Raw genomic sequence first — 27122 nt, forward strand, 5'->3', positions numbered from 1 at the left:
GGAATCAGCGGCCTCTGACCTGTGCCTTCCCCACTCGCTCCCCATCCGGGGTGCCCGTCCCACCCGCCAGCCCCGCAGAGCTCCCCAGAGCCGGGACCCGGGCTGCCTCTCCCACAGCAGGGACAGCTCCTGAGCCTGTGTCCTCACCTGTGCAAAGGTGACCTCGCAGGCCGGCAGGGCCATCCAGGGGCACACCCCGCACTGCCCAGTCGGGTCTGCTGTCCCTCTTCACCACCGTCAGCCCCCTCTCGTCCTGCCCGCGTCCCCTCGCCCGGCCCAGACCCTCCTCCCGACCGCTCCCGAGCTCCCCCCGGGCGCAGACGGCCAGCTGCAAACGCGTCCGCCCTCCCTCTTCCCAGGGCCGCCTGGGAGGCCTGGTGCCGGCTGTGGCGGGGGCCCAGGAGGGGCGGTGGTAGTTTCAGCTGCGGCCCCCCCCTCCTCCCCACTCCGGGGGTCCCAGGGGCCTTCCTGCCGCTGCCCAGCCAGCCCATGACGCCCGACGGGCAGGAGAGAAGGACCGCCGCCCGCTCTACTGACACAAGAGCGAGGTTAAGTGACCCGGCTGAAGCGTCACCGGGAGCAGTGGGCTGAGGCCAGGCCTGTCCGATCCCAGCCCACCACCTGCCCGGCCGCCCCCTCCTCGGGGCCCAGGGCGGAAACGTGCATACACTCCGCTAACCGGACACAATCGCTTGAGCCCTCTGTTTAAACGAGGTTCCATAATAGTGACACTGTCACAAGTAGTAAATGAGAATTAAAAAAACAGAAACAGTGGATAGATTTTCTTTCAAGTCTGACCAATCCTCACTTTTTAACTAATGGAAGTTCCATAGATTCGTCTCAAGACTGGTCTCCAGGCTCCTCCAAAAGAACCCAGACTGGCATTGAGGCAGCACTAGCTCCCCAGGAAATAAATCGGGGAGACTGGGTGCTGCTCGGGGCGCAGCAGGACTTGGTCCTTCCTGCAGGCTCCGCCCTGGCCCGGCTGCCTTCTCGCAGGGCAGGTCTAAGCCTCTGTACAGGACACCGGCGGCCTTTCACAGCTCTGCTCCCTCTGGTCCTGGGCCGTTGGCCTCACCTCCCGTCGTGGTTCTTGCCAGCCCCGCCCCCGCCCCGCCTCATCTTCCAAACCGCCCACCTGCTGTGCCCCGAGCCCCCCGCCTCCCACCTCGAGTGACCGCCACCCTCGAGAGCGCGCCCTCAGGAGGGCCGGGCACCGGCACCCGTGTCGCCGACACCCTTCACAGGGCCCGTCTGGGGAGGCCTCCTCTGTCCCGGGAGACCGAGAGCAGCGGCAGGCACGCCTGTGGCCCCCAAGCGTGCACGTACCTGCTCGGAAGTGGCCGTGATGGGGCCCGCGGTGCTCAGAGCCGGGGCCTGCGGCGCCGAGGAGCCGCCGCTCGTCCTCGGCTGCGACTGGGACCTGGGCGTGGTGGCGGCTGGGTCCACGTCCGGGACGCTCTGCACGGCAACGACAAAGCCTTCTGTCCGCCTGGGCCGCCTGGGCAGTGGCCTGGCCCTGCCCCCGCCACCCCCCCCCCTCTCCTCCCTCCACGAACCTCACAGACACTGAGGCGGACCAGAGAGGCAGCCCCCAGCGCAGCCTGTGAGGGCTCTGGCCACCCTGCCACCGTCAGGACCACCTCGGGGTCGGAGGGGAGGGCCTGCTGGTAAGTTTTCGCCCCCGTTGGGCACCAGAAGGTTACTTTTTGGCCTTTACAAGCGGACTAATATAAACGGTAATTATGCAATTTATTTGTAACTGCGAGAGCCACCACACTGCTCCGTGTCACGATTCGAAGAATAAAACAGGTTTTACTGCACAAAGCGCAGCAAGTGGCTTGGAGGGATCACCTGAGGGAAACGCTAGGAAAGCCCAGGTCCTCGTGCTTCCCCCGGGCACCTCGTGACCCCTTGAACGTGAGCTGTGCCCACGCGGGAGGCCTGCAGGGCACTAGCCCTCACAGATGGACAAACGGGGCCGTGGCAGGGGGGCCGGGGGGGGGTGCCTCTCCCAGATCCTGAGCCTCCGGCTCTCCCGGGGCAGGAGAGGGCCTGGCTGCCCCCGAACGGGAAGCATGGAGCTGCCTGGGCACCCTCCCTCCTGAAGCTGCCAGCCCGTGGGAGCCGCCCTCGGCGCGCCCTCCCAGGGCTTTGCGCCCCAAGCCTGGCGGAGTCAAGGGTGACCTCTCAGAGCCCAAAGTACATTTTAGATCCATCTGACTTGTCCAATTGAAAAAGCCACGAACAGGGACCCCACCAGCCCCCTGGCATTGCCGACGTGGAGGTGGGGCTGCTCCAGCCGCCCTGGGGAGATGCGGTCCCCACACCGGACGCCTGGGCTCAGGAGAGCAGGTGCCGGGACCCTCCCAGGACGGCTCCACCCTAGCGGCCATCTCCATGACAGCGTCCGTCCGCACTGCTCCTTTGTCACCTTCTCCCACAGTCGGGGTGAAAACCGGGGTGGGGGTGGGGGTCCCTGAGCCACCAGCCACCAGCTGTCTCTCCCCCGCACCCGCTCGTTATCGACAACAAACGCCCTGGAGCCCTAAGGAGGCTGACGACAAGCTGAATAATTCACAGGCCGACTCTGCGACAGGCCCTCGGGACGCGCCGGCCGCCCGCCGAGGCTCACCCGCTGGGGTGTGTGTATGGGGGACAGCGCGTCCAGGTCGGCCATGGGGAACTCCACGCCCTTCCTCTTCAGCTCCTCGTACGCGTGCACGACACCCGTGAGGTCAGGGCTGCTCCGGAAGGCGTCGGCCCACGCCTGGAGGGGAGGAGGGGAGGAGGGGGCCTGTTAGGGACGCCGGGGCGCTCAGGGCTGCGGCCCAGCCACGCGGCTCCTTCCTGCCAGTGCCAGCAGGCTGAGCACAGATGAAAGCAAAGCACAGAACTCAGCCCCGCGTGGGGCACATCCTAGAGCGGAGACAGAGCAACCGCACCGAAGCATGGGGCTGAGCCCCGGAGATGTCCGCGGCAACGTGCGGCTGGAGAGGCCGCGCCTGCAGGATGCGCGGGGACAGCGGCGTGGCCTCCACGCTCCGCGCGTGAAAGTCCGGGCTGACCCTAGTAGGTCAGGGAGCCGGAGTCCACGCTGCCCGGCCGCCCATCTGACGGGCGAGGCGACTGCGGCCGGGGCAGGAGCACCCGTGCCGCTCACAGCATCGGCAGACAGGCGCCCGTGTGGGACCGTCTGCTGGGCAGCCCGGCCACCTGGTTCCGTTACGTAAGACACGACACGGGGAGGAAGGAACACATATTTCAACAGGCTGCTGCTCGTCTCTGATTCAAGGAACTGTCAAAATTTATCTTTAAATCCTGTTCTTTGGAAGTTATAGAAGGTATCAAAAAAAGAAGCGCCTCCAGGGCTTCCCCGGTGGCGCAGTGGTTGTGAGTCCGCCTGCCGATGCGGGGGACGCGGGTTCGTGCCCCGGTCCGGGAGGATCCCACGTGCCGCGGAGCGGCTGGGCCCGTGAGCCGTGGCCGCTGCGCCTGCGCGTCCGGAGCCTGTGCTCCGCCACGGGAGAGGCCACGGCAGTGAGAGGCCCGCGTACCACAAAAAAAAAAAAAAAAAGAAAAGAAGTGCCTCCAAAGGGCACCCCCAAGAGGGGCCCAGAGGAGGAGGAAAGCCGTCCTGTCGGCATCTCTGTCGCTGTCACAGGGCCCAGCTGCTTCCGCCCATCTCTGACCAAGAGGGCAGTTTCCAAAAAGCCTCGTTCAGGCCGGCTGCTGCATCTCACTGACCACAAACCCTGCGGTGAGCCCGGCCTCCCGGGGCCTGCTCATCCACCCTGCACGTGCAGGGGCTTAACGCCCACGTCAGGACAGCCCCTCGTGGTCACACTTCCTCCTGGACGCTGGTGGGGGGCGCCTTTCCCAGCCCACGGGGAGGCGGGGAGAAGCAGGCGTGGCAGTCAGCGCGTCCTGGAGCCACGTCCGGCCTTCGTCGCTGCAGGAGGACAAGAGCTCCAGGGGGCGCCCTTTTAACTTATGCTGCCTTCCACGCCCACCAGGTCCGACATAAGAAGACCACGACTGTTCTCTCCAGTCGGCGGACACTTCTCGGGGCTCCTGCCCAGCAGCGATCAGCAGGCCCCATGGACGGCCCCGCAGGGGGTACACATGCCCAGCTGAGCAGTTAGGTCCTCCTGCTCCAGGAGCCTGGCCCGGGGCCCTCGGAGGGCTGGGCTGCTCTGTGGGTAGATGTGGGCCCTGGGTCACACCCACGTGCCAGCCCGGACCAGGGAGCAGGGAGAGCCTGCCTGCTGGGACGGCACGGACACTCAGGAGAAGGTCTGTCCCCTCCCTGGCCGTCACCCCGGGGTTCTGGGGAGCCTGCCTTGTCATGACCAGCACTGCTCTTCGCCTAGGCAGCTGGGGTTGGCATCTGCTATTTAAGCAACCAAGCAGTCCTGGCTAATCGCCCCCGTCCTGCGCGGGACCCCTGTGCAGTCTGGGTGCAGGGCTGCTGGCAGAGTCTGCGTCCACGGCAGTGCTCTCTGCTGACCACGCCCCTGACGCCGGCACCTTGGGCGGGGACAGGGGAGCATGGCCACACAGGCGGCCAGTGGACTGAGGTGATGGTGACAGCGCAGGAGCCCCTCTAGACAGCTGGCCCCGCTGAGAGTCACGACCCTGCCTCGGGGGCCGTGGCCTCGAGAAGCCAGGGAGCGGCAGGGCGGGTGCTGTCAGAGCAGAGGGCCTGTCCTGGGAGCTGCAGGTCAGCATCACAGCGCCGGCCTCTACACCTGCCTCGCTCACCCGTGCCCATGTGTCAGGGGTTGGAAGGCCCAGAGGGAGTTCTGATCTCCTTTCCCCTGGATCGCACACCAAAGAAAGGACTAAAACCTTATGCAAACACGAGCCATTTGCTCCAGACCCTTCAAGTTTTGACAGAGTTTTAAATCATCCAATTTCAGATCAATAAACAATTGCTGATTTAAACAATGGGCTCCGTCCCCTGGACAAAAGGTGGCTGCTGTCCCGTCCTGCTCCTGGGCCTCTCACTCACAGGGACAGGGTTTCGGGAGCTGCCCATCCACAGAACCTGCTGCAAGCCCGGCCACCGGCTCCCTGCCACCTCCTGCGAACACGGCCCCTCCCAGCCCCGCCATCAGCTCCCCTCTTCAGTGGCAAGAGGGAGCATTTTTAGACTCTGCTCTCGGGGGAGTGCGGGAGGCAGGGATGAGGTTCCTCCACCAGAAGCGTGTTCTTTCTGTCCTGGAAGAGGACAGAAGAGAGGAGAGGGACAGGGAGGACAGGGAGAGGCTGAGGGTGGCGTAGAGCGGGGGGATGTCCCACAAAGGGGACGTCACGGGAGGCCCGCCCTCTGGAGAGGCCCCCTCCTCCCGGGCCACCGGGAGCCCTGTCCCTTCCAGAAGGGCCTGCTGCATCTGGCACGCTGGCCTCCTGAAGGCCCGAGGGGGTGTGTTTCCGGGCAGCCCAGGGAGGTTGGGCGGCAGGAGGGCAGCCAGAGGACACGGCTGCCTGGATGAATGGAGGGATTAGGGGTGGAGGGGAGGGGGGAGGGACAGGCATCCTGACTTCACAGCGGCCCAGAGGCGGCAAACGTGCACTGGAAATGCCAGCTCCGTGGGCCACCCTGGGGCCACGATGCCTGGGATCAGCCTTCTAGGAAGGCGTCAGAGGGACGGTGGGTGGGCAGCGAGGGGGCCGTGCAAAGAGAGACTTTCTGAAGCCTCCCGTGCCTGTGGGGACACAGCTGCTGGAGACTTCAGAAAAGCTGCAGCCCTTGCCCTCCCAGGGGATCATCAGAGCTTAACTTTTCATTTTATTTTATTTATTTATTTTTTTTTTTTGCGGTATGCAGGCCTCTCACTGTTGTGGCCTCTCCCGTTGCGGAGCACAGGCTCCGGACGCGCAGGCGCAGCGGCCGCGGCTCACGGGCCCAGCCACTCTGCGGCACGTGGGATCTTCCCGGACCGGGGCACGAACCCGCGTCTCCTGCATCGGCAGGCAGACTCTCAACCACTGCGCCACCAGGGAAGCCCAACTTTTCATTTTAAAAGCATATTCAACATGGAAATAACATCACCTTCTTTCCAAGACGGGTTTAAAAAGGCCGACGGGACGCAAAACCTCTGCACCCGTCAGACGGGCTACGAGGAAGACGACGGCGAGGACGCGGGACACCAAGACACCTGCTGCTGGCGGGGGGGCCGCTGGCGGGGGGGCCGCGTGGGAGCAGCCTGGAGGTGGCTCCTCCAGCCCCAGCCAAGCCTTCGGAGGAGGTGGCCCTGGCCGACACCCTGACTGCACCCTCCCGAGAACCGCCCAGCTAAGCTGCTCCTGAACCCCTGGGTCCACAGAAATCAGGAGGTAATAAACGTCTGTTGCTCTAAGCTGCTAAGTTTGGGGTAATCCGTTACAGGACAATGAATAATGAACACGTCCCAAAGTGTCACCTGTGCTCTCGATGCTCCAGGCCTTTGCACACACAGCTCTCTACCTGCCATGCCCCTTGCACTCTGACCTTTCTACCTAGCTTGTCACCCCTCAGGGTTCAACAGAATTGTCACGTCCTCAGTGAATCCTGAAGACCACCCCCATGACCCCAGAGTGGGCCCCGCCCTGTGGCACCTGGACCCGGCACGTGGCTCCGTTAGGCTCCAGGCCTGGCCCCCATGGGCAGCTGAGGGCCAGGCACCCGGACACAGCCGGCGACGGCCAGGAGAGCCACCGCTGAGGGGGTCATCTCAGCAGGATGAGGGTAGAAAACAAGTGTTTCTCGACAAATATTTAAACCCAGAAGCACCCAGCCTCTCCTCCGATGACGGGGAAGCGTGGGGACTCGCTGATGGGAGGCCCCGCCTTCCCCTCTCCCCAGGAACCAGCTGAGGGGAGCCGCCGACCCACCTGGATGAGAGCCAGCACCTTGTCCTGCACGATGGTCGGCGGGTTGCTCTTGGGAGCGATGATTTTGACCAGGACGCCGTCGATGAAATCCCGGTTGGCCACGAGGACGTGGAAGCGGTGGCCACAGTTCTTCACGCACGTCTCCAGCACCTGATGCGGGCGGGATGGAAACAGAGGTCACCCCCAGGGGCCAAGGAGACGCCGCCCCGTCTCCCCACTGCTGACCCTCCTGCCGACGGGATCCTCCAGAGGCAAACCCTTCCGCAGGACACAGGTGGCCCCTTGCTGGCTGGAGTCTCTGGGCCCGCACAGCACTCGGGCGGCACCGCATCTGCACGAGAAGGGTACTGGGGTCTCGGCGGGGTCAAAACGACCAAGCATCCCTGGAAACGAGCCTCTGGGCTGGTGGCGACAGCCGGTGGACGCGGGCCCTCCCGGGCGGAGGCCACTGGAGCAGCCTGCACTGCTGGGGAGTTACTGGAGCCGGTCGTGAAGAGGCGAATGCCCCACACAGCCACACAGCGCTGCTTCCACAACTGAGACCGGCGGTGACCTGGGTCTCCCTCCCCCATACGCGGTTCGCAGCCTTGGCCACATTTGAATCGGCTCTGCCCCTCCTTCCTCGTCTGGAAAAGCAGGTTACACAGGCCTCGGCCACTAGGAAAGCACAGTGCTTGTGGGTTCTGACCAATGGCCAGCGCGGGCTTGAATCTCAGGTCCACTTTCAGGGCCAGTCTGCCTGAGCTCGGCCTCCCCGCCTGCAAAGTGGGTGCGAGCGCCCGCTGCAGGACTGCAGTTAGGGTGAGCGCGTCGGAAGCGCAGCCCCGCCTGGGGGGCCAGTGCAGGCGGACGTGTCGCGGGGTTACTGTCCGGGGCCCCCACCAGACGAGCGAGGGGCCTTGAGCTCACGGCACCCACTGGAGGGTCCCTCCAGCCTCGCAGGCAGCTCTCCGGACCCCTTTGCTCTCTGGAAGCCCCCTGACCCGGACAATGAGCCGGCCCCTCCCACGCCGGCACCCAGGCCACAGCTGGCTGGCGGGGACTGCCTGCACGGAAGGACGTCACCAGCATCAGGGGACACTGCTGGCCGCTTTGCTTGTCCTCAGTTGCCTAAACTAACTGACCGCCGGCGACCCCAGGCAGCCACTGCCCGGGGCTAGGGTCGGACAACGGGCTTTCCCTGCAGGAAGCTCGGTCACGGAGAAAGTTCCTAGCAGTCGCGTTAGGAACGCGGCTGCGTGGCTGACCCAGGCGAGACGCTTTCACGTCGTGCGTAATTTCACTCCGTCCTCACAACACATTCACCCTTTTTCAGTGGAGGCTGTTATCCCCCACCCCTTTTTTTTTTTTTTTTCAGAGTTAAAAGGCTTAGAAGGTGAAGAAAGTGGGGTAGGTACAAATTGCTGGTCAGGCCAGAAGCAGGACGGGATCCCCCGCAGCCTCCTCTGAGCCTCCGCCCGCCCTGAGGCACAGGGCCACCCTCCTCCAAGGCCAGTGAGTGCCTCCGACGACAGGCAACCTCTGCCACGCTCTCGTTCCCTCACTCGGTCCTGAAAATGCCCTGGACAGAGGCGGTGGGGCCGCCCGGCGGAGCGGGAGCTGCGGAAGTGCCCCCCGGCCGGCAAGCCCGCTGTAGGCTGCTCTACCGAACGGGCAAATCTGTCGCTGCGGGTCGTTGGTCGTGAAACACGCTGGGAATTTTCCTGAATGCAGCTAAGGCCCGCGGAGTAGGCAAACGGCGCCTCCAAGCAATCAGAGCCACACGAATGCCTGAGCAGGCAGCCCCAGACCTCTGACCAACTCCTATTTGGGGTACATCTTGACAACCGTGGTGGGGGCAGATATGAAGTTAAAAGGCCCTCAGGAAGCGGGAGGACTGTGATGGATGAACACGGTTAGTTCAAGGACAAGACAGAGAAGCCACGAGAGCAGACGTGAGCCCGGGCAGTGTGTGCCAGGCTGGGCCTCCGGCAGACGGAAAATGGGTCTGCACCTTTCACAAATCTCCCAAAGGCATCATGGGATTTGCAGCAAAGGCCTGACCACATCAAAATAAATAAATATTTAGGAATAAATCTAACCAAGGAGGTGAAAGATCTGTGCCCTGAAAATTACAAGACATTGGTAAGAGAAAGTAAAGACACAAGTAAATGGAAAGGTATCCCATGTTCTTGGATCAGAAGAATTAATATTGTTAAAATGTCCACAGTACCCAAAGCCATCTACAGATTTCACAGAAACAGAAAAAACAATCCTAAAATTCACATGGAACCATAAATGACCCTGAACAGCCAAAACAATCCTGAGAAAGAACACCACAGTGGGAGACATCACACTTCCTGATTTCAAACTATATTATGAAGCTATAGTAAGCAAAACAGTGTGGTATTAGCATAAAAATAGACACACAGACCAATGGAACAGACCTGAGAGCCCAGAAATAAACCCTCACATATACTGTCAACTAACATTTGACAAGAGAGCCAAGAATACTCAACGGGGAAAGGACAGTCTCTTCAATAAATGATGTTGGGAAACCTAGATATTCACATGCAGAAGAATGAAACTGGACCTCTACCTTACACCAGTCACAAAAATTAATTTGAAACGGTCTAAAGACTTAAATGTAAGACTTACGGAAACACTAAATGGTGGCCCTCACGCTCTACTACAGGAAGGAAGGAATGGCAGGGCCCACGGTGGAGAGATCTCCATCCCAGGCAGCTACCATGGTGCTGGGCACGGAGCGGGAGGTGTTTAGATGCCAGGAAAATGGCCTGCGTGCTAAGAGGTCGTGAGTTTTGCCCGTCCCCGGTGATTTCTTTACTGAAAACAGTTCATTTTGGGCATCACTCTGGGTTTAGTGAAAGCTGCAGTTGAATTCTGAGGAAAAAACAAAAGCTTTCAACTCCCTGTTTCTCAACTGGTCTTTTTCTCATTATTCAAACCCCAATTCCCTGGCAGAGAACTCTAATAAGTCTTGGGTTTTCACTTGGGCAGGAAATCCAAACAGTTTCTCTGGTTTAAAAGCAACATGTTATGGCTGTTTTGGATAAATAACCCCCTATTCAACCCTACAGGGAGGTCCACATGCTGACCTGTTACAGTTTCTATTAGAGGAACACGTTGTGGCCTGGTTTTTGCCGCATTTGAAAAAAACGTTAGCTTTCAAGACAGAAATAATACCTGAAGTTGTCCCTTCTAATTTTCTGACATCTGAAAGACGGGCAAAAATCTGGTCTGTCCCTTCCTGAAAGGAGTTACTCGCTGGCTTTCCCTAGACCCTCTGCAGCGATGTTCAGTTTTTATCCCATGATCCAGTCGGCACCTCACCAGCTGTGAAGTCTGGGCAAACTTCTGGGCCTCCCCGAGCCTCAGTTTCCGCACCCGTAAAAGCAGATGATGAAACTATTTGGGAAGGTTTCTGGAAGCGTCTGAGTTCACATCCGAAGAGCTAGCCTCGCCTCAGGCAGGTGGCTCCGTGGAAGTCGGCACCTTTACCAGGAGGAAGCTGACCCCTAGAGAAGCAGCTGGCCTCAGTGCCTCACAGCAGGCTGCTGGCCACCGGGGACCCACGGCCGGGCCTGTGGCTTCTCTGCTCTGGGCTTCTGCACCGGACGACACTGCCCGTGCCGCGTCCCTGCTGGCTCACCCGTCTCAGAGGCTGGAAACGCCGGGGCGGCAGCAGGAGGCACAGCTACCCCTGGCAGCGCTCACTCCAGGCCGCCCCCAGCTGCGGCTCCTGGACGCTCTCCCGCCCCGGGGGAGGGCAGGGGGGCACTCACCGTCAGCGCCAGCATCACCTCTCGGTAGTTCCGGTTCCCGTTGAGCCGCTTCTTCAGGGCTCGAATGGCATCCTTTGGCCTGGAGAATAGACATAGGCAGATCCTGCCAATCCCACCAGGGCCCCAGCCTACACGGTCAGGGCCACTCGTGCCAACTAGCATGTATACGAGGTTACTGGCTACCGCCTGTTTGTAAATGTGACACGGGAAACAAACGAAATGTCCATCAGTGTGAATCAGGTTGAATTAAATTGTGCTTATCCATACAACGGCGTACCATGCAGACGCACAGAAGAATAAAGACACTCTTGGGGGCTTCCCTGGTGGCGCAGTGGTTGAGAATCCGCCTGCGGATGCAGGGGACACGGGTTCGTGCCCCGGTCCGGGAGGATCCCACGTGCCGCGGAGCGGCTGGGCCCGTGAGCCGTGGCCGCTGCGCCTGCGCGTCTGGAGCCTGTGCTCCGCAACGGGAGAGGCCACAGCAGTGAGAGGCCCACGTACCACCAAAAAAAAAAAGACACTCTTAACGCACCAAAGATACAGGCGAGCGTCGTCTGCAGAGCAGGGCACGGGGGACGCAGCCACGTGAGTTACAAAAGGACAAGGAATGCCCAGCGCACACATCTTTGCCACGAGGGGACCCTGGAGGGAGCCACCCGTGGGGAGGGCGCCAGGGCCGAGGAGGAGGGGCTGTTCCCCAGGTCGCAGGCTGCAGCCCTCTTGAATTCCACATCACGTGCAAGTGTGATTTACCCGGAACAATAACCAGCCTGCCGCTGGTGGGTTCACTGAAGGGAACCCGCCAGAGAAAACACCGGCAGGAACAGCCAGGTCCCTGTGCAGATCTGGATATCCAGGTTCTAGGCTCTGTGGAACTCCTTTTTCCCTGAGAAAATGGAAGTAAGTCTGCTCAAAACCCTGGGAGTTGTGTGTTTTAGGTACCGGATCTGGTCCGGCTTCCTGGGGGCCCTGCAGGCAGAGCTGCAGGGGCCTCCAGCTGACAACAGCTCCGTCATACGCCGACCGTCCGCTCCCAGAGTACACACTCCTCCTGAAAGCACAGCTACGCTGGGAGGCGGGTCTCCAGCCAGCCCCTGAGGGCATCTGCTAGGCGCAGGGCCCGCGTCTAAGGGTCCCCCGGTGCCCCTGGCCCGCTCTGGGGAGCCCCGCCCTCTGCTCTCACAAGGGGGTTCCTGCCGCCCACCCATCAGCAGGCCAGCATAATCTGGGTTTTTCCTAAAGTGAAGCTTCCTAAAGTGAAGCTTCCTAAATTGAGGCCTCCTATTCCGACAGTTTGTAAATACAATCTATCTACCAGGACGCCCCTGGTGGCGCAGTGGTTAAGAATCCGCCTGCCAACGCAGGGGACACGGGTTCGAGCCCTGGTCCGGGAAGATCCCACATACCGCTGAGCAACGAAGCCCTGGCGCCACAGCTACTGAGCCTGCGCGCCTAGAGCCCGTGCTTCACAAGAGAAGCCACCGCAATGAGAAGCCCGCGCACCGCAAAGAAGAGTAGCCCCCCCCCGCCCCGCCTGCTGCGACTAGAGAAAGCCTGCGAGCAGAAACAAAGACAAAAAAAAAAAAAAATGCTCTCAAGAAGTGCGTGAGGGAGCTGGGGAAGGAGAGGCGAGCGGCTCTGCCAATCAGCCCAACTGCAACAGAAACACATAGAAGCACGGCGAGGCTTCTAGAAGGAATAAACGGACCCGAGTCACCTGAAGCGCGGCTTCCCCGCGGGACTTCTCGGCTCCCTGGGGAGGGGTCCCTGCCAGGTGTGTTTGTAGTGTGGCTGCAGTTCCCAAACAGGGGTGCTGATTTCTGCAAACATGGGTCTTGACAGGCTCTCGGCTTTGAGGACGTTGTGGCCTGGGGCCGGTGAGGGTCAGCGGGAGTGGGGACTGATTGCCTCTGTCTCAAAGGCCCCGCCAGCACACTCTCGCCCCTCCTCTTGAACTCCCACGGGGCGCTACATGGCAAGGGCCTCCCAGGGCTCTTCTCACTTGCGACTCACGGAGCTCCCGGGTTGGGGGGGGCGTGCGGTGGCGGGAGATCAGAGAGGCCGCAGGCTCCCGGGTTAGAGAGAAAATGAAAATCCACCGGGGAAATGCTGCTTGAGAGGCACGGGGGAGCACCCGAGCGAGTATTTCTCTCTCGCGCCAGGGAAGCAGCCTCAGAGACAGAATCAAAGTCCTGTCCCGATCGGACGCAGAGCAGGGAACTGGGAGAGGGGAGTGGGGTGCTGGAGCCCAGCAGAGCAGGAAAGGGCCCCAAGCAGGGGGAGAGGTCGGGGCCGCGGGAGCCGGACCCCAAACCCAGGAGAGACCTCCTCTCGGGTCATCCTGAGCCCGCCTTGTCCTTCCGCTCCAGAACTGCCACCTCTGAGCTGCTTCCCACTTACCCCCCTGGGGGGCGATGCCGCGCCCCTCCCACCCTGGACACCTCCTCTGCTCCGGGCCGCCCCCTGCCTGCTGTCCCCTTGCTCCATCGCATTTCTCCGGGGCTCCTCCGGTTTAGATGCTGGGGCACAAAGAGTCCAAGAGCTGGGGAAGGTCCCGGATGGTCACGAAAACGGCCAGGTCGGGGGCTCCTCACCAGAGCCGCATGTCAGAATTGCCGGAAGGGCATTCACCAAACCCACGCGCCTGCTGCACCGAACGAGGCGGGTCTGGCTGCGGCCCGGTAAACGGGGTCTAAAACATCCCGGGGAGGTTATCCAGCCAGGGCACTCCTGCCTAGCGACCAAGGGCCCGGGGCACGAGGCGCAGCCACACACGGCCCCAGGCGGGAGCTGACCCCGGCCTGGCCTTAGGGCAAAAGCCCAGGGAGGGGCCCGCAGGACAGCTCACCAACTCGGCGCCCAGCAGGACCGTGTCCCAGAGGTGAGCTCCAGACAAATAAAGCAAGTGCAGACAGAGCTCCCGTGCCGGAGCCTCGGCCCCTCATCGTTAAAAAGGTCTGGCCCTGCGCCGTCGGGCTGGAGGGCGCTGCCTGAGCTGGTGTGGGCCGGGGCTTCGCACGGGCCGGGCACGGGGCGGGGCAGTGAAGCCACGAGCGAGCCACTGCCGGGGCCCACTTCATACCCGAGCGGACCGAGATGCGAGCGGAACCCACCAGGGTCACCCAGGCCCCTGGTCCCTCTCTCCTGCCCTGCCATCCACCCACCTTGCCCGCTGAGCCCTGGGCGGCTGCTGGGCCCCACCCGGATGCCCCTCCCCAGGCGCCTGGCACCGGCCTCCCTCGTGGAGCCCATGTCGCCCTGAGTCACGACCCCCTTGGTCCTCAGGCCGTGAGACCCCAGGGACTCTGCCCACTTATTCTCTTACCTCACGCCTGTGTCCAGGTGGTGGGGACACAGCCGTAAGGAGGACAGATGCCGGCCTCAGGGGGCTCGGGGCGAGACAGACACTCCCTCCCCAACACATCAAAACACTCGAGTCTGAGCTGTGATGGGCCCAAGTACAATACAGGCTGTGAGGGGATCGCACAAGGCGGGCTTATCCGCGGGGCGTCGGGACAGGGAGGGGGCAGCCTTGGTCTCGTTCAGGAAGAGGCCGACGGCAGGGGCCAGGACCCTCCCTCGACAAGGCAGGGGAAGGGGCTGGGCTCCAGCCCCCACGGGACGAGGACGCTCCGCTCCCACACGTGTGCACGTCCCGCGCTTCCTGGGGACCCACAAGCTGGGCATGAGAGTGGGAGCTTCACGGAACCAAAAGACCAGCGGGGCCAGAGAGACGTCAGGAAGGCCCGTGGGGGAGGGAGGAGCTCGGTGTGGCCGACGGAGGCGCGGGCGACATGGGCAAAGGGAGCTGGGGTGCCCGCGGCCTGGGCCCCCTTCCGGCCTCTGGTCCAGACGCCCCCGCCGCCCGGCACTTCCCACTTCCTCCTCTCTGCACCCACAGCCTCGGCCGCCCGTCCAGCACCCACCTCGGCCTCCAGAGGCCGTGCCCCAGCCGTGGGCTCAATCAACGTGGACAGCTCCCCAACACGTCCCGTCTCCTGCCAGGACCGAGCTGTTCGCCCGCAGCTCCCTTCCCAGGGGGCTCCCAACATGCTGCGCCCAGGGCGGCCAAGCCCTCCGCCCCTCCCGCCAGCGTCGCCTCGGAAGGGCTTGAACCTTAGCTGAACCTCCGACCCTGGCCTGCTGGGCCTCGGGATGCGGCTGCCCCGAACCTTGAATTATCTATCCCGTCTCTCCTCTCAGGGCCACAGCGCAAATTCCACCAGCTCCGCCTTCAGAAATGCTCAGACTCCCATGGCTTCTCACTCCCTCTGTTGCCACCCCGGTCAAAGCTGCCATCGCTTCACACCAGGGTGATGGTGACAGCCCCAGCCCAGCCGTCCTGGGCACAGCAGCCAGCGTGGTCCCTAAAATGAACCTCAGGGACTTCCCTGGTGGTCCGGTGGCTAAGACTCCGTGCTCCCAATGCAGGGGACCCCGGTTCAATCCCTGGTCAGGGAACTAGCTCCTGTATGCTGCAACTAAGAGTCCACATGCTGCAGCTACAGATCCCGAGTGCTGCAATTAAGACCTGGCGGAGCCAGATAAGTTTAAAGAAAAAACAAAACTATAAAATAAATTAAAATGGGGACTTCCCCAGTGGTCCAGTGGTAAAGAATCCTGCCTTACAATGCAGGGGACGTGGGTTCGATCCCCGGTCAGGGAGCTAAGATCCCACACGTCGCGGAGCAACTAAGCCCGCCGCCTCAACTAGAGCCCGCGTGCCACAAACCGCAGAGCCCACACCACAACTACAGGAGAGAAAACCCACGCGCCACAACTGGAGAGAAGCCCGCGCGCCACAAGGAAAGATCCCGCATGCCTCAATTGAGACTTGATGCCGCCAAAAAGAAATAAACAAATCATAAATAAATCTTTAAAAATACACAAGTAAGATGAACCTCAGACCAAGCAGAAGCCAGGGTCCCTGCCTGGATCCCGGCCCCCCGGCCCCGCTGCTGTCCCTCAGACACAACAGAGCCCCTCTGTCCTGGGGCCGCGCGCTGGGAAGCCCTTCCCCGGCCGGGTCCTCACACCTCCGGCTCTCGAGCCACCTGGGCCCGGCCCTCCTGGGTGACTCGTTCGCAAGCGCCCAGCCCCCGCTCTTCCTCCCCAGCCGCGTCACCAGCTGACCAGGGGGCGTGGTAACCGCCCTGCTGGTTACAGGGACTCCGCCTGTCCCGCCCCTGCTGTGCCCCGGTACTCGCTCTGGGACCCGGCACGAGGTGGCCACTCGGGACGTGTCTGCTGAGCGAAGGCAGGGCCGGCCGTCAGAGGCTGCCCCCCGGCCTCCACATGGCAAGGCCAGTAAGGCCGGCGCCAGGGCCAGGGCTGCCCACGTCTGGAGATGGTTTCAGAGGGCGCGGCTACCGTAAATTCCATTTTTACGCTGTGGACGGAGGGCCACACACCGACTAATTTGGAAACAGTACACACGGAATGTACCTGTGATGCAGATGAGGACGCAAACACAGCAGCAAGAACAGACCCAGCGGCGCAGGGGTGGGGGGGCCCTGGGCCTCGCGAGCCTTCCCTGCGCCCCGCCTTCCACCACACACCCCGGGGGCCTCTCCCTCCTGGGGCTCCAGCCAGTCCCCAGGGCTGCAGAGGGCGGGAGGAGGTGGGGATCGGGCTGCAGGGGACCCGGAAGCCGAGCCACGTCATTCCCCTTGTGATTAAAAGCAGTGGTCACCGCTCTGACTGTGGGCGGGCGGGCGGGCGGTGGACCGAGGGGTGACAGGACAAGGGGCACCACCGGTCAGGTGTCCGGGCAGCAGGCCGGGCACGGACCGACGCGAGCGGCCCGCCGCCCGCCTGCCCCAGCCGGGGGACACGCACCCTTCCTCCGTCTCGTTGACGATGTCGCAGATCTCCATGTTCAGCGTCCAGTCCTCGCTCTGCAGGGAGCCGTCTGTAGCCTTTTCTGCAAAGTCAGAAAGAAAACTGGCTTACACTCCTCCTGGAATAAGGACCCCGGCAGGAAAGAGCAGGGAGCCGGACCCACCCCACCCTCCCACCAAGCAGGTGGGCTGAGCCGGCAGCAGCTCTGGGTGCTGCTCCCACGAGAGTACCTGGGAGGGGGGCCGAGGGCTGACTCCTAACACTACCCCCCATTCACCAAACTCCCATGAGCTAGAACTCTGAGAAGAAAACGCACGGGAAAGTCTTCATGACATCGGGTGCGGCAATGACTTCACTCACGGATGTGATACCAAAAGCACAGGCAACAGAAAAAAAATTGATAAACTGGACTGCACAAAATTTTAAAACTTTCTGCGCATTAAAGGACACAATCAACAGAGTAAAAACGGAGTAACCTACAGAATGTTAGAAAATATTTGTAAATCTGAGAAGGAGTTAGTGTACTTTAGAATAAATAAAGAAGACCTGAACAGACATTTCTCCAAAAAAGATATACAAATGGCCAACGAGTCCATTAAAAAAAAGTGTTAGGGCTTCCCTGGTGGCGCAGTGGTGGAGAGTCCGCCTGCCGATGCAGGGGACGCGGGTTCGCGCCCCGGTCCGGGAGGATCCCACGTGCCGCAGAGCGGCTGGGCCCGTGAGCCGTGGCCGCTAGGCCTGCGCGTCCAGAGCCTGTGCTCTGCAACGGGAGAGGCCACAACGGTGAGAGGCCCGCATACCGCAAAAAAATAAAATAAAATAAAGTGTTAAATATCAGTAGTCATTAGGGAAATGCAAATCAAAACAACAACGAGATACCACCTCACACCCACTAGGATGGCTGCTATAAAAAAAAAACAGAAAATAGGGACTCCCCTGGTGGTCGAGTGGCTAAGACTCTGCCTTCCCAATGCAGGGGGCACGGGTTCGATCCCTGGTGGGGGAACTAGATCCCACATGCGTGACACAACTAAGAGGCCTGCGTGCCGCAACTAAAAGATCCCTCGTGCCACAACGAAGATCCAGTGCAGCCATAAATAAATAAATAAATATATTTTAAAAACCCAGAAAATAACAAGTGCTGGAGAGGATGTGGAGAAACTGCTTGTGCACTGTTGGTGGGCGTGGAAAATGATATAGCCCTGATAAAAAATATGGCAGGTCCTCAGATTATCAAAAAGAGAACTACCATATGATCCAGAAATTCCACTTTTGGGTACACACCCAAAAGAGTTGAAAGTAGGATCTCAAAGAGGTATTTTCACACTCATGTTCACAGCAGCATTATTCACAATAGCCAGAAAGCAACCCAGGTGTCCAGCCACAGATGAGGGATAAACAAAATGTGGTAGGTTCACACAGTGGAATATTATTCAGCCTTAAAAAGGAAGGGAATTCTGACACCTGCTCCAACGTGAATAGAACCTCAAGGATATTATGCTGAGTGAAATAAGCCAGACACAAAAAAGATAAATACTGTATGATTCCACTTATTTGAGCTTCATAAAGTAGTCAAATTCATAGAGAGAAAGTAGAATGGTGGGTGCCAGAGGCTGGGGGAAGGAGGTGGTGAGTTGCTGTTGAATGGGGACAGAGCTTCAGTTTTGCAAGACGAAAAAGGTCTAGAGAGTGGTTGCACGACAATGTGAATGTATTTAACACTTAAAAATGGTGAAGATGGCCAATTTTGTTACGTGTATTTTAACACAATTAAAAATTTTTTAAAAAAATCCCCCTAAGGTAGGCATGATTCTCTCCCACATTTAGAAAGAAGGAAGTGAGGCTCAGAGGTTGGGTTCTTGGCCGGGATCACATAGCTGAGTGGGTGGCACTGACATCCGGTCTCAGGTCTGTCTGCCTCTAACGCCTAGGCATCTGCTGATATGGCCTCAGCAGTCAGCACAGGCGAGTTTGGACCCAACGCTGGGATCCTGGCTGAATTCCAAGCCTGCCCCATCCTAACTGCACAGTTCTCGAGAGGAAGACCACCACCGCCCTTTCAACAAAAGCTTCCAACAACCCGCACTTCCACTGACGCTCCGTAAAAACCCCACGACCTCTGTACGTGGTGGAAGTGGCCCTGTTTTACCGGAGGCAGCTGCGGAGAAGGGACGCTCGTTTTGTACACAACACCCTGGAACTCACACGCCCAAACGAACGCTGTCCTTGCAAGCGGTGAGCACACACTCCCAACAGCTACCGCTACTGCACCAAACATCTGTGCGACAGCCTTCAGTCTGCATGCAAAAAGCCTCACTGCTTTAATTCTTACCCAAAGGGCTATATCCCCAAGCTTTTCACCCCCTTTATTCGTCACCCGGGGCACCCAAAGACTCCCTACACGCGGAGGAGCAAACCCGCCCCCAAGCGGTCAAAGTCGCCCCCGATGAGCCCGTGCGTGTGGTGGGCTGGCCGGAGGGCGGGGGTCTCAGCCACGGTGCAGCCTGGCCGGAGCGTGTGATCGGGGAAGAGCGGCGGCAGGCACGCAGGAGCAATGGCCAAAGCACCGTCCAGTCTGGGGAAGGCAAGACTGAGGGCGGAGGCTGCTCGAGGCGAGGGCAGCACGAGGCAGCGTCGGAACGACCCTTGCCCCCCCCCCCCCCGCCGCCAGCCCGGCCACTCGGCTCTCTGAAGGGCCCCCTCCCCTTCAAGGTGTCCACGCCCAGAGGAGGGGACTCCCCCCGGGGTCACACAGCAGGGCTGTCTGCGGCCACAAACCCAGCGGCCTCCTAATAAAGCCGTCCTGCCTGCGACCCTTCGGAGCCAGCGAAGGGACAGGCCGGCTGGCCAAAGGGCCGCCCTCCGCCGGTGGTCTGTCCCGTCACAGCACGGGCCACGGCACAGACTCGTGGCAGGGCCACGGGGACACTGTCTTGGAGGCTTAACAGAGGAAACATTCAATCAGTGAACCTCACATCCAAGTTCGGGGCAGCAGCAGAGTCCATGAACCTCCCCCTCCCCCCTCCCCCTCCCCCTCCCCCTCCCTCCTCCACCGGCACCGGGAAGCGGGGTCAAAGGCATGAGAACCCATCCTCGGGGTCAGCGCTTTCTATTCAGTTACCGGGGTTCTGAGTTTTCAAGCTAAAAGGTAGATACTTCTTTTGATTATAAAGAACCCCCAAAGAATGCTTCTTTCTTTTCATTTTGCTGGAAGTGCCACAGAAATACAGCTGTGGGTATTTGGCTCGGCTGAGACAGATGAAGGAGGTACGGCTGACAAAGGAGCTCAAATCAGTTCTCGTTTTCCTCTCCTCATAAAAGAATTCCCCCAGCAACAGAACGGAGTTGGATCTGATTGCCCTGCAACTGTGGCCGCTCCATGGGCTCCCTCCCTCCGTCCCGTCCCCAGGCCAGAGGAGGAAAAGTTCAGGCTCATTTCTTTTATCACGTAAACTGTCAAAACGGAAGATACATCCTGGTGCAACGCAGAAACACAATGCTCCAGGGGGCAAGGGCCAAGTCACTCCCGCCAGCTAGCCCTCGGGATGGAGACAGATCAAAGCCCCAGTGACCCGGGCTGCAAAGGGCTGACCTTTTAGAGGTTCCGGTGATATGCTAATGACCAGGGGCTGAGCAGGCCTGAGCAGGGCAGGGCTGGACAGGGCTGTGAAGGGCAGGGCTGAGCCGGGGCAGACACAGCTCCCATTAAACCTTCAGCGTAAGAGTGCGTCATCCTGATGCTGTTGCCATGGCATTTTCTCCATTCAGAAAAGGCTGGCTCCTGCCTGGTGTGGGCTGGGGGCCAGGGTGCCTTGAAGGTCGACCCTGGGACTTCCCTGGCGGTCCAGTGGTTAAGTCTCCGCGCTTCCACTGCAGGGGGCACGGGTTTGATACCTGGTCGGGGGCCGCTCGACCATGCCAGCCATGCCAGCGCCCTCTCCCAGCACGGCTTTTCTCCAGCACCCCACCCCTCACCCCTCCCAAGCAGTGGGAAATCCCAGGTGGTCTGGCTGGGAGGAGCCTCGAGACCCAGTGTCTCGGTTTCTTGGCTGCAGACGTCCACACTCTGATGTGAAATGGAGCTACTTCAGAAGCGCCCAGCACCAGAAGGCAGAAGAGGGCTGGATTAGCACTTTGGCATTCAGCAACATCCTTTTGGTGAGAACGGAGGAAAATACAGCCAAATTTTCCACCTCCCCAACAATCAAGAGCGTGAGAAGGAGCCCAGAGGTGCCGGCGCAAAGAAACAGCGTTCCGGGTTGCTTCGCGCCTGGTGTGGAGAACGGAGGAAAGGGGGTCTGGATGGGCAGGAAGCTCATCTGATGATACGCACCAATGACGGAAGCAGCCTTCTGGATTCCCAATTGCTACATGCTAGTGGGGCGGGTGGGCACAGACCAGCCAGGGGGAAAGAAAAATCAACCCCAACACTGTACTCGGCCATGGTGGCCTCTTGCTCCAGATTCCTAACCTGCTTTGTGAATGTTAATTGCAGCTGGTCCTCTCCGACTGGGGAGCCTCACCCTTGCTCTGTGGGATGTCCTTTCCTACGCCAGCAGGCCCCACTCCTCCCTCACCCCTCTTAAAAGGCAGATAAAGTACGTCTGACCAGCCCGCAGACTAGAGGCAGCTTCCTCTGAAACTTTAAGGCAAGATAAAACCCCGTGGTCCCCACGCCGTGTACTTGAGATTGGCAGCCTGAGAAGTGCCCTGCACCGTCCTTGACCTGCGGGCAGGGAGAGGGAAACGGCCAGTCGTGACCCAGTCCGGCCACAGCACAGGGGCCCCGATCGCTGGGCCCTAGTGCCACAGGGCCCCGGGGAAGTGGGTGGCAACCCCGGCCCTGCCCACCAACTGTGACAGACCACGGCAAGCCCCTGTAAGCAGGGCACACAGGACAAGACAAGCCAGGAAGAACCAGCCAGAGCTGCTGTGAAGTCCCCAGGGACTGCGTAAGCCCCTCTCCCCACCCTGCAGTTGGAGAGGGCAGGGGGGTGGGTGGTGATGGAGAACCTGCTTCCAACCTTGGCTGCAGGTGAGACACCCCTGCCTGGGTCCCGCCCTGTGCCTTCCCATCAGAACCTGTGGGCACAAGGCAGGGACAGACGTGTTCCAACAGCGCCAGGGGGCGGGGGGGGGGTCCCCGGGGAAGGAATGGGACAGAGCCCTCCAGCTAACAGCCACCGAAGGCTGGGCATGGGGCCACAGCAGGAGGCAAGACAGACCGAGTCCCTGCCCTACAGCTCGAGGACCCTGGCTCCAGTCCTGGCTCTGCCACGTTAACCCTGAGCTCCTGGACTCTGCTTCCCTTTTCTTCTCTGGTTCCTTCTCTAGGTGTTGTTTCCCACCAAATGAGGTAACAGGTCCCAGTGATCTCTGATCCCCCCAGTCCCCTACCCCACTCTGACAGTACATTGGCCTATGATTTCTTTTCTTTTTTGGTGATTTTTAAAATAATATTTATTTATTTATTTATTTATTTACTGATTTGGCTGTGCTGGGCCTTAGTTGCGGCACATGCTATCTTAGTTGTGGCACGTGGGATCTTTAGTTGCGGCACGCGGACTCTTGGTTGCGGCATGTGGAATCTAGTTCCCCGACCAGGGGTTGAACCCGGGCCCCCTGCATTGGGAGCTCGGAGTCTTAACTACTGGACCACCAGGGAAGTCCCTCGCGATTTTTTTTAAAATTGTGGTAAAATATACATAAAATTGACCATCTTAACCATTTTTTAAAAATTAAGTGTTTTGTGGGTTTTTAAAACTTTATTTATTCATTTATTTTTGGCTGTGTTGGGTCTTCGTTTCTGCGCGAGGGTTTTCTCTAGTTGTGGCGAGCGGGGGCCACTCTTCATCGCGGTGCGCGGGGCTCTCGCTGTCGCGGCCTCTCTTGCTGTGGAGCAGAGGCTCCAGACGCGCAGGCTCAGTACTTGTGGCTCACGCGCCCAGCTGCTCCGCGGGGCATGTGGGATCCTCCCAGACCAGGGCTCAAACCCGTGTCCCCTGCATCGGCAGGCAGACTCTCAACCACTGCGCCACCAGGGAAGCCCCCATCTTAACCATTTTTAAACGCACAGCTCAGTGGCATTACGTACATGGATGTTGTCGTGCAACCGTCATCACCATCATCTCCAGAAATTATTCAACTTCCCAAACTGAAACTCTGTCTCCATTAAACCCTCACTCCCGTCCCCCTCCCCCAGCCGCTGGCACCCACCCTTCTACTTTCTGTCTTTATGAAGTTGACCCCTTTAAGCACCTCACATAAGTGGATTCATACAATATTTGTCTTTTTTGTGACTGGCTTATTTCATGAAGCATAATTTCCTCAAGATTCATCCATGTTGGAGCAAGTGTCAGAATTTTCTTCTTTTTTAAGGCTGAATAATACTCCATCGCACGTAGAGACCACACTTTGTTTATTCATCTGTATGGGTTGTTTCCACCTTTTGGCTACTGTGAGTGATGCTGCTATGAACGTGGGTGTGCAAATACCTGTTTGAGTCCCTGCCTTCCATTCTTTCGGGTGTATACCCAGCAGTGGGATTGGTGGTCATACGGTGATTCCACGTTTAACTTTCTGAGGAACTGCCAGACTGTTTCCCACAGAGGCTGCACCATTTTATGCTCCCAGCAGCAGTGCACAAGTATTCCAGTTTTTCCACACCCTCACCTCCTTGTTATTTTGTATCTCATCACAGTTTTGATTTGCATTTCCCAAAGACTTAGTGATGTTGACCATCTTTTCACATGCTTATTGACCAACTGTATATCTTCTTTGGGTAAATGTCTACTCAAGTTCATTTTTAAATTGGGTAGTTTGGTTTTTTGTTGTTGAGTTGTAGAAGTTATTTAATTTTTATTTATTTATTTATTTTTGGCTGTGTTGCGTCGTCATTGCTGTGTGTGGGCTTTCTCTAGTTGTGGCAAGTGGGGCCTGCTCTTTGTTGCGGAGCACAGGCTCTAGGCACGCGGGCTTCAGTAGTTGTGGCATACACGCTCAGTAGTTGTGGCACACAGGCTCTAGAGCACAGGCTCAGTAGTCGTGGCACATGGGCTTAGTTGCTCCGTGGCATGTGGGACCTTCCCGGACCAGGGCTCGAACCCATCTGCGTCCCCTGCACTGGCAGATGGATTCTTAACCACTGCACCACCAGGGAAGTCCCTAGAAGTTATTTATATATTCTGGAAATTAATCCTTTATGAGATATATGCTCTGCAAATATTTTCTCCCATTTTGCGGGCTGTGTTTTCCTCTTTTGATAATGTCCTTTCATGCACAAAAGTTTCCAATTTTGATTAAGTCTGATTTATCTATTTTTTTCTTTTGGTGTCATAACCAAGAAATCATTGCTAAATCCAGTGGCATGAAGCTATCCCCCTGTTTTCTCCTAAAACGTTTATAGTTTTAGCTCTTATGTTTAGGTCTTTGCCCTATTTTGAGTTAAGTTTTCTATGGTATGGGTCCCACTTCATTCTTTTACATGGGGATATCCCGTTTTCCCAGCACCATCTGTTGGAAAGACTGTCTTTTTCCCACTAAATGTCTCGGCACCCATGTCAAAAATCAGTTGAGCGGGCTTCCCTGGTGGCGCAGTGGTTGAGAGTCCGCCTCCCGATGCAGGGGACGCGGGTTCGTGCCCCGGTCCGGGAGGATCCCACATGCCGTGGAGCGGCTGGGCCCGTGAGCCATGGCCAGTGAGCCTGCGCGTCCGGAGCCTGTGCTCCGCAACGGGAGAGGCCACAGCGGTGAGAGGCCCGCGTACCGCAAAAAAAAAATAAAATCAGTTGAGCATATACAGGAAGATTTATTTCCAGGCTCTCTATTCTATCCCATTGGTCTACATCTGTCCTTATGCCAGTGCCACGCTGTGTTGATTACTGTAAATTCTGAAATCAGGGAAGTTGAGTCCTCTAAGTTTGTTCTTCTTTTTCAAGGTTGTTTTTGGCTATTTGGAGTCCCCTGAGGTTCCGTATGAATTTTAGGATGGAGTTTTTATTTCTGCAAAAAACGATGGTGGGCTTTCGATGCGGATTTCATTGAATCTGCAGATCACTTTGGGTAGTACTGTCATCTTAAGAGTATTAAGGGCTTCCCTGGTGGTGCAGTGGTTGGGAGTCCGCCTGCCGATGCAGGGGACACGGGTTCACGTCCCGGTCCGGGAAAATCCCACGTGCCGCGGGGCGGCTGGGCCCGTGAGCCGTGGCCGCTGCGCCTGCGCGTCCGGAGCCTGTGCTCCGCAACGGGAGAGGCCACAGCAACGAGAGGCCCGCATACCGCAAAAAAAAAAAAAAAAAAAAAAAAAAAGTATTAAGTCTTCAACCCATGAATATGGGTTGTCTTTCCAGGTATTTATTTCCTTTCCTTTCTCTCAGCAATGTTTTGTAGTTTTCAGTGTATAAGTCTCTTACCTCCTTGGTTAATTCCTAGGGATTCTCTTCTTTTTCATGCTATTATAAATGAAACTGTTTTCTCAATTTCCTCTTCAGATTGTTCAGTGTTAGTGTATAGAAATACAGCTGATTTTTGAGTGTTGATTTTTTTTATCCTGAAGCTTTGCTGAATCTATTAATTCTAACAGGTTTCTTTTGTTTTCATGAAATCTTTAGGTTTTCTACATACAAGTTTATGTCATCTGTGAACAGAGATAATTTTACTTCTTTCTTTCCCATTTGGATGCCCTTTCTTTCTTTTTTTTTTTTTTTTTTTGCGGTACGCAGGCCTCTCACTGTCGTGGCCTCTCCCGTTGCGGAGCACAGGCTCCGGACGCGCAGGCTCAGCGGCCATGGCTCCGCGGCACGTGGGATCTTCCCGGACCGGGGCACAAACCCGCGTCCCCTGAATCGGCAGGCGGACTCTCAACCGCTGCGCCACCAGGGAAGCCCGCCCTTTATTTCTTTTCTGCTGTAATGGCTCCAGCAAGGACTCACAGCGCCGTGCTGAACAGAAGTGGTGAAACTTAGCATCCCTGGGCTTACACAGAACGTCACCAAACCCGATCATCACTGAGAGCAAATGAAGGGAGGAGGAGAGCCATCGGAGCTGAGCCCTCATTTCAGGAAACAGTAGGTTATCTGCCCGAGTGTGAAAGCGGGAACCACATCCGGGCCCAGAGGACTGCCAGCCAAGGGGCCTTGCGTTCCGCCCCCAGGAGGTCACGTGGACTTCTCCGGCCTGGAAAGCCTTCGCCCCGCCAGCCTGCCCGTGTCTAGCGCTGCCGCCACATCCTCCCCTGAGCCTCCTTAGATACCATCCCCAGGGCTGCTTCTGACGGGCGCCAGCACCTGACGGTACAGTCCATGCCAGGGCCGAGTTCTCAAGGCCGTTCTAACTCTGTTCTGGGAGGTTCTTCCAATGTGACGGCCGTACAAGCTGTGGGGGTGCCTGGCTTCCCGTCTAAACCTGCAGCTGCACGAAGGCAGTACATCTCCGCTTCCGCGCCAGGGCCTGGCCTGTGATGCCAAGCGGCGATGACTGCACACGCTCTGTGGCCCTGGGCGCCGGGCCCTGGGTGGCCCGGGGAGACCAGCGGTGGGCGCCAGCTGTCCCCAGGGTCTCCCTCTGGGCTCAGAAGCAGAAGAAACAGGCGTGACTGTCGAGTCTGAGCAGGGAGTTAGGACCCATGCTTTGGTGGCTTCAAACTTCAGCCAATTACTGTGTGACCCCCGGAACGCAACCTCTTTAAGGCTTTCTGTCATCTCTAAGATGCGATAATCACAGGGGTTTTCTCATGTGGCAGCTGTGAGATGAACTAAGCACGAAACAGGAAGCACTGCAGAGCCCGTGACTCAGTGGCCAGCGTCCCCCGCCCCCCCGCCGGCCACCCACCGCGTGCCATGTCCCCCCACACCCTTCCCCCGCATTCCCGTGTCACCACTGCCACCTACAGGTAAACAGCCGCCCACCAGCCACCCGGGCCGCTCGATGCCCAGGAGCCTGCAGATACCCAGCTTCCTGATTTCTGGGTTTCTGCGCCACAGGGGCTCCCCTTCCGGAAGGAAGTGCCCAACGGCCCGGCCCACCTGCGAAGCAGAGGCACCATTTCCTCAGGGATCCAAACGCCGAAGCTCCCAGGTCTCAGAGCCCAGCCGGTAAGATTGGCCACGAGTCACTCACAACACAAGTCACGTCTCCCGACTCTGGACGTGGGCCCTGGGCAGGCTGCCCGTTTCCCACCGGCCACGCCGCGCTCTCAGAGCTGCCACCTCTGACCTCACGTGGCCAACGCGCCGCTGCGCGCTCCTCTCGCACGGAAGGGGCGGAAGGGGAGGAATCCGCTGTCCGGCGGGCACACCTGCTGTTGGGCCGGGCTCTTCACAGACTCTCGTCGCATGTACCCCCGCCCCGGCCTCAGGGAGGGCAGCCCCTCTCAGAGGGGAGGAAGGTGAGGCTGAGGGGTGAGCAGCCCGACAGCGACAGCGCACTGCCTGCAGGGAGCCGCGACCGAGGTCACCCTGGCGCACGCGGCCTGGGACCCCGACACCCACAGACAAGGCTGGGGCCTCGAGAGCGGCCAGGGCCCCGGTCCCCGGCCCCAGCCCGCCCTCCTGATTTCCCAGGTGGAGCTGAGAAGGCCTGGGCCGAGGCATGTACAGGCAGCAGGGGTGAGGGGTCAAG

At 59.0% G+C, this 27122-nt stretch overlaps 1 protein-coding gene across 6 annotated transcripts in view; it reads right to left on the bottom strand.

Moving 5' to 3' along the window:
• Window positions 1-27122, bottom strand: part of TOM1L2 (target of myb1 like 2 membrane trafficking protein) — an 85061-nt gene that overhangs the window by 22449 nt on the left and 35490 nt on the right. For all 6 annotated transcript variants that reach the window (XM_059048882.2, XM_059048881.2, XM_067022140.1 and 3 more), the window contains exons 2-6: window positions 16503-16587; window positions 10665-10743; window positions 6880-7029; window positions 2636-2770; window positions 1330-1461 (exon numbers count right to left, since the gene is read on the bottom strand). In XM_059048882.2, the coding sequence (XP_058904865.1) occupies window positions 1330-1461; window positions 2636-2770; window positions 6880-7029; window positions 10665-10743; window positions 16503-16587 (581 nt within the window). The remainder of the gene's footprint in view (window positions 1-1329; window positions 1462-2635; window positions 2771-6879; window positions 7030-10664; window positions 10744-16502; window positions 16588-27122) is intronic.

Source organism: Kogia breviceps, chromosome 19 (assembly GCF_026419965.1).
Source record: "Kogia breviceps isolate mKogBre1 chromosome 19, mKogBre1 haplotype 1, whole genome shotgun sequence".
NCBI classification, from domain to species: Eukaryota; Metazoa; Chordata; class Mammalia; order Artiodactyla; family Physeteridae; genus Kogia; species Kogia breviceps.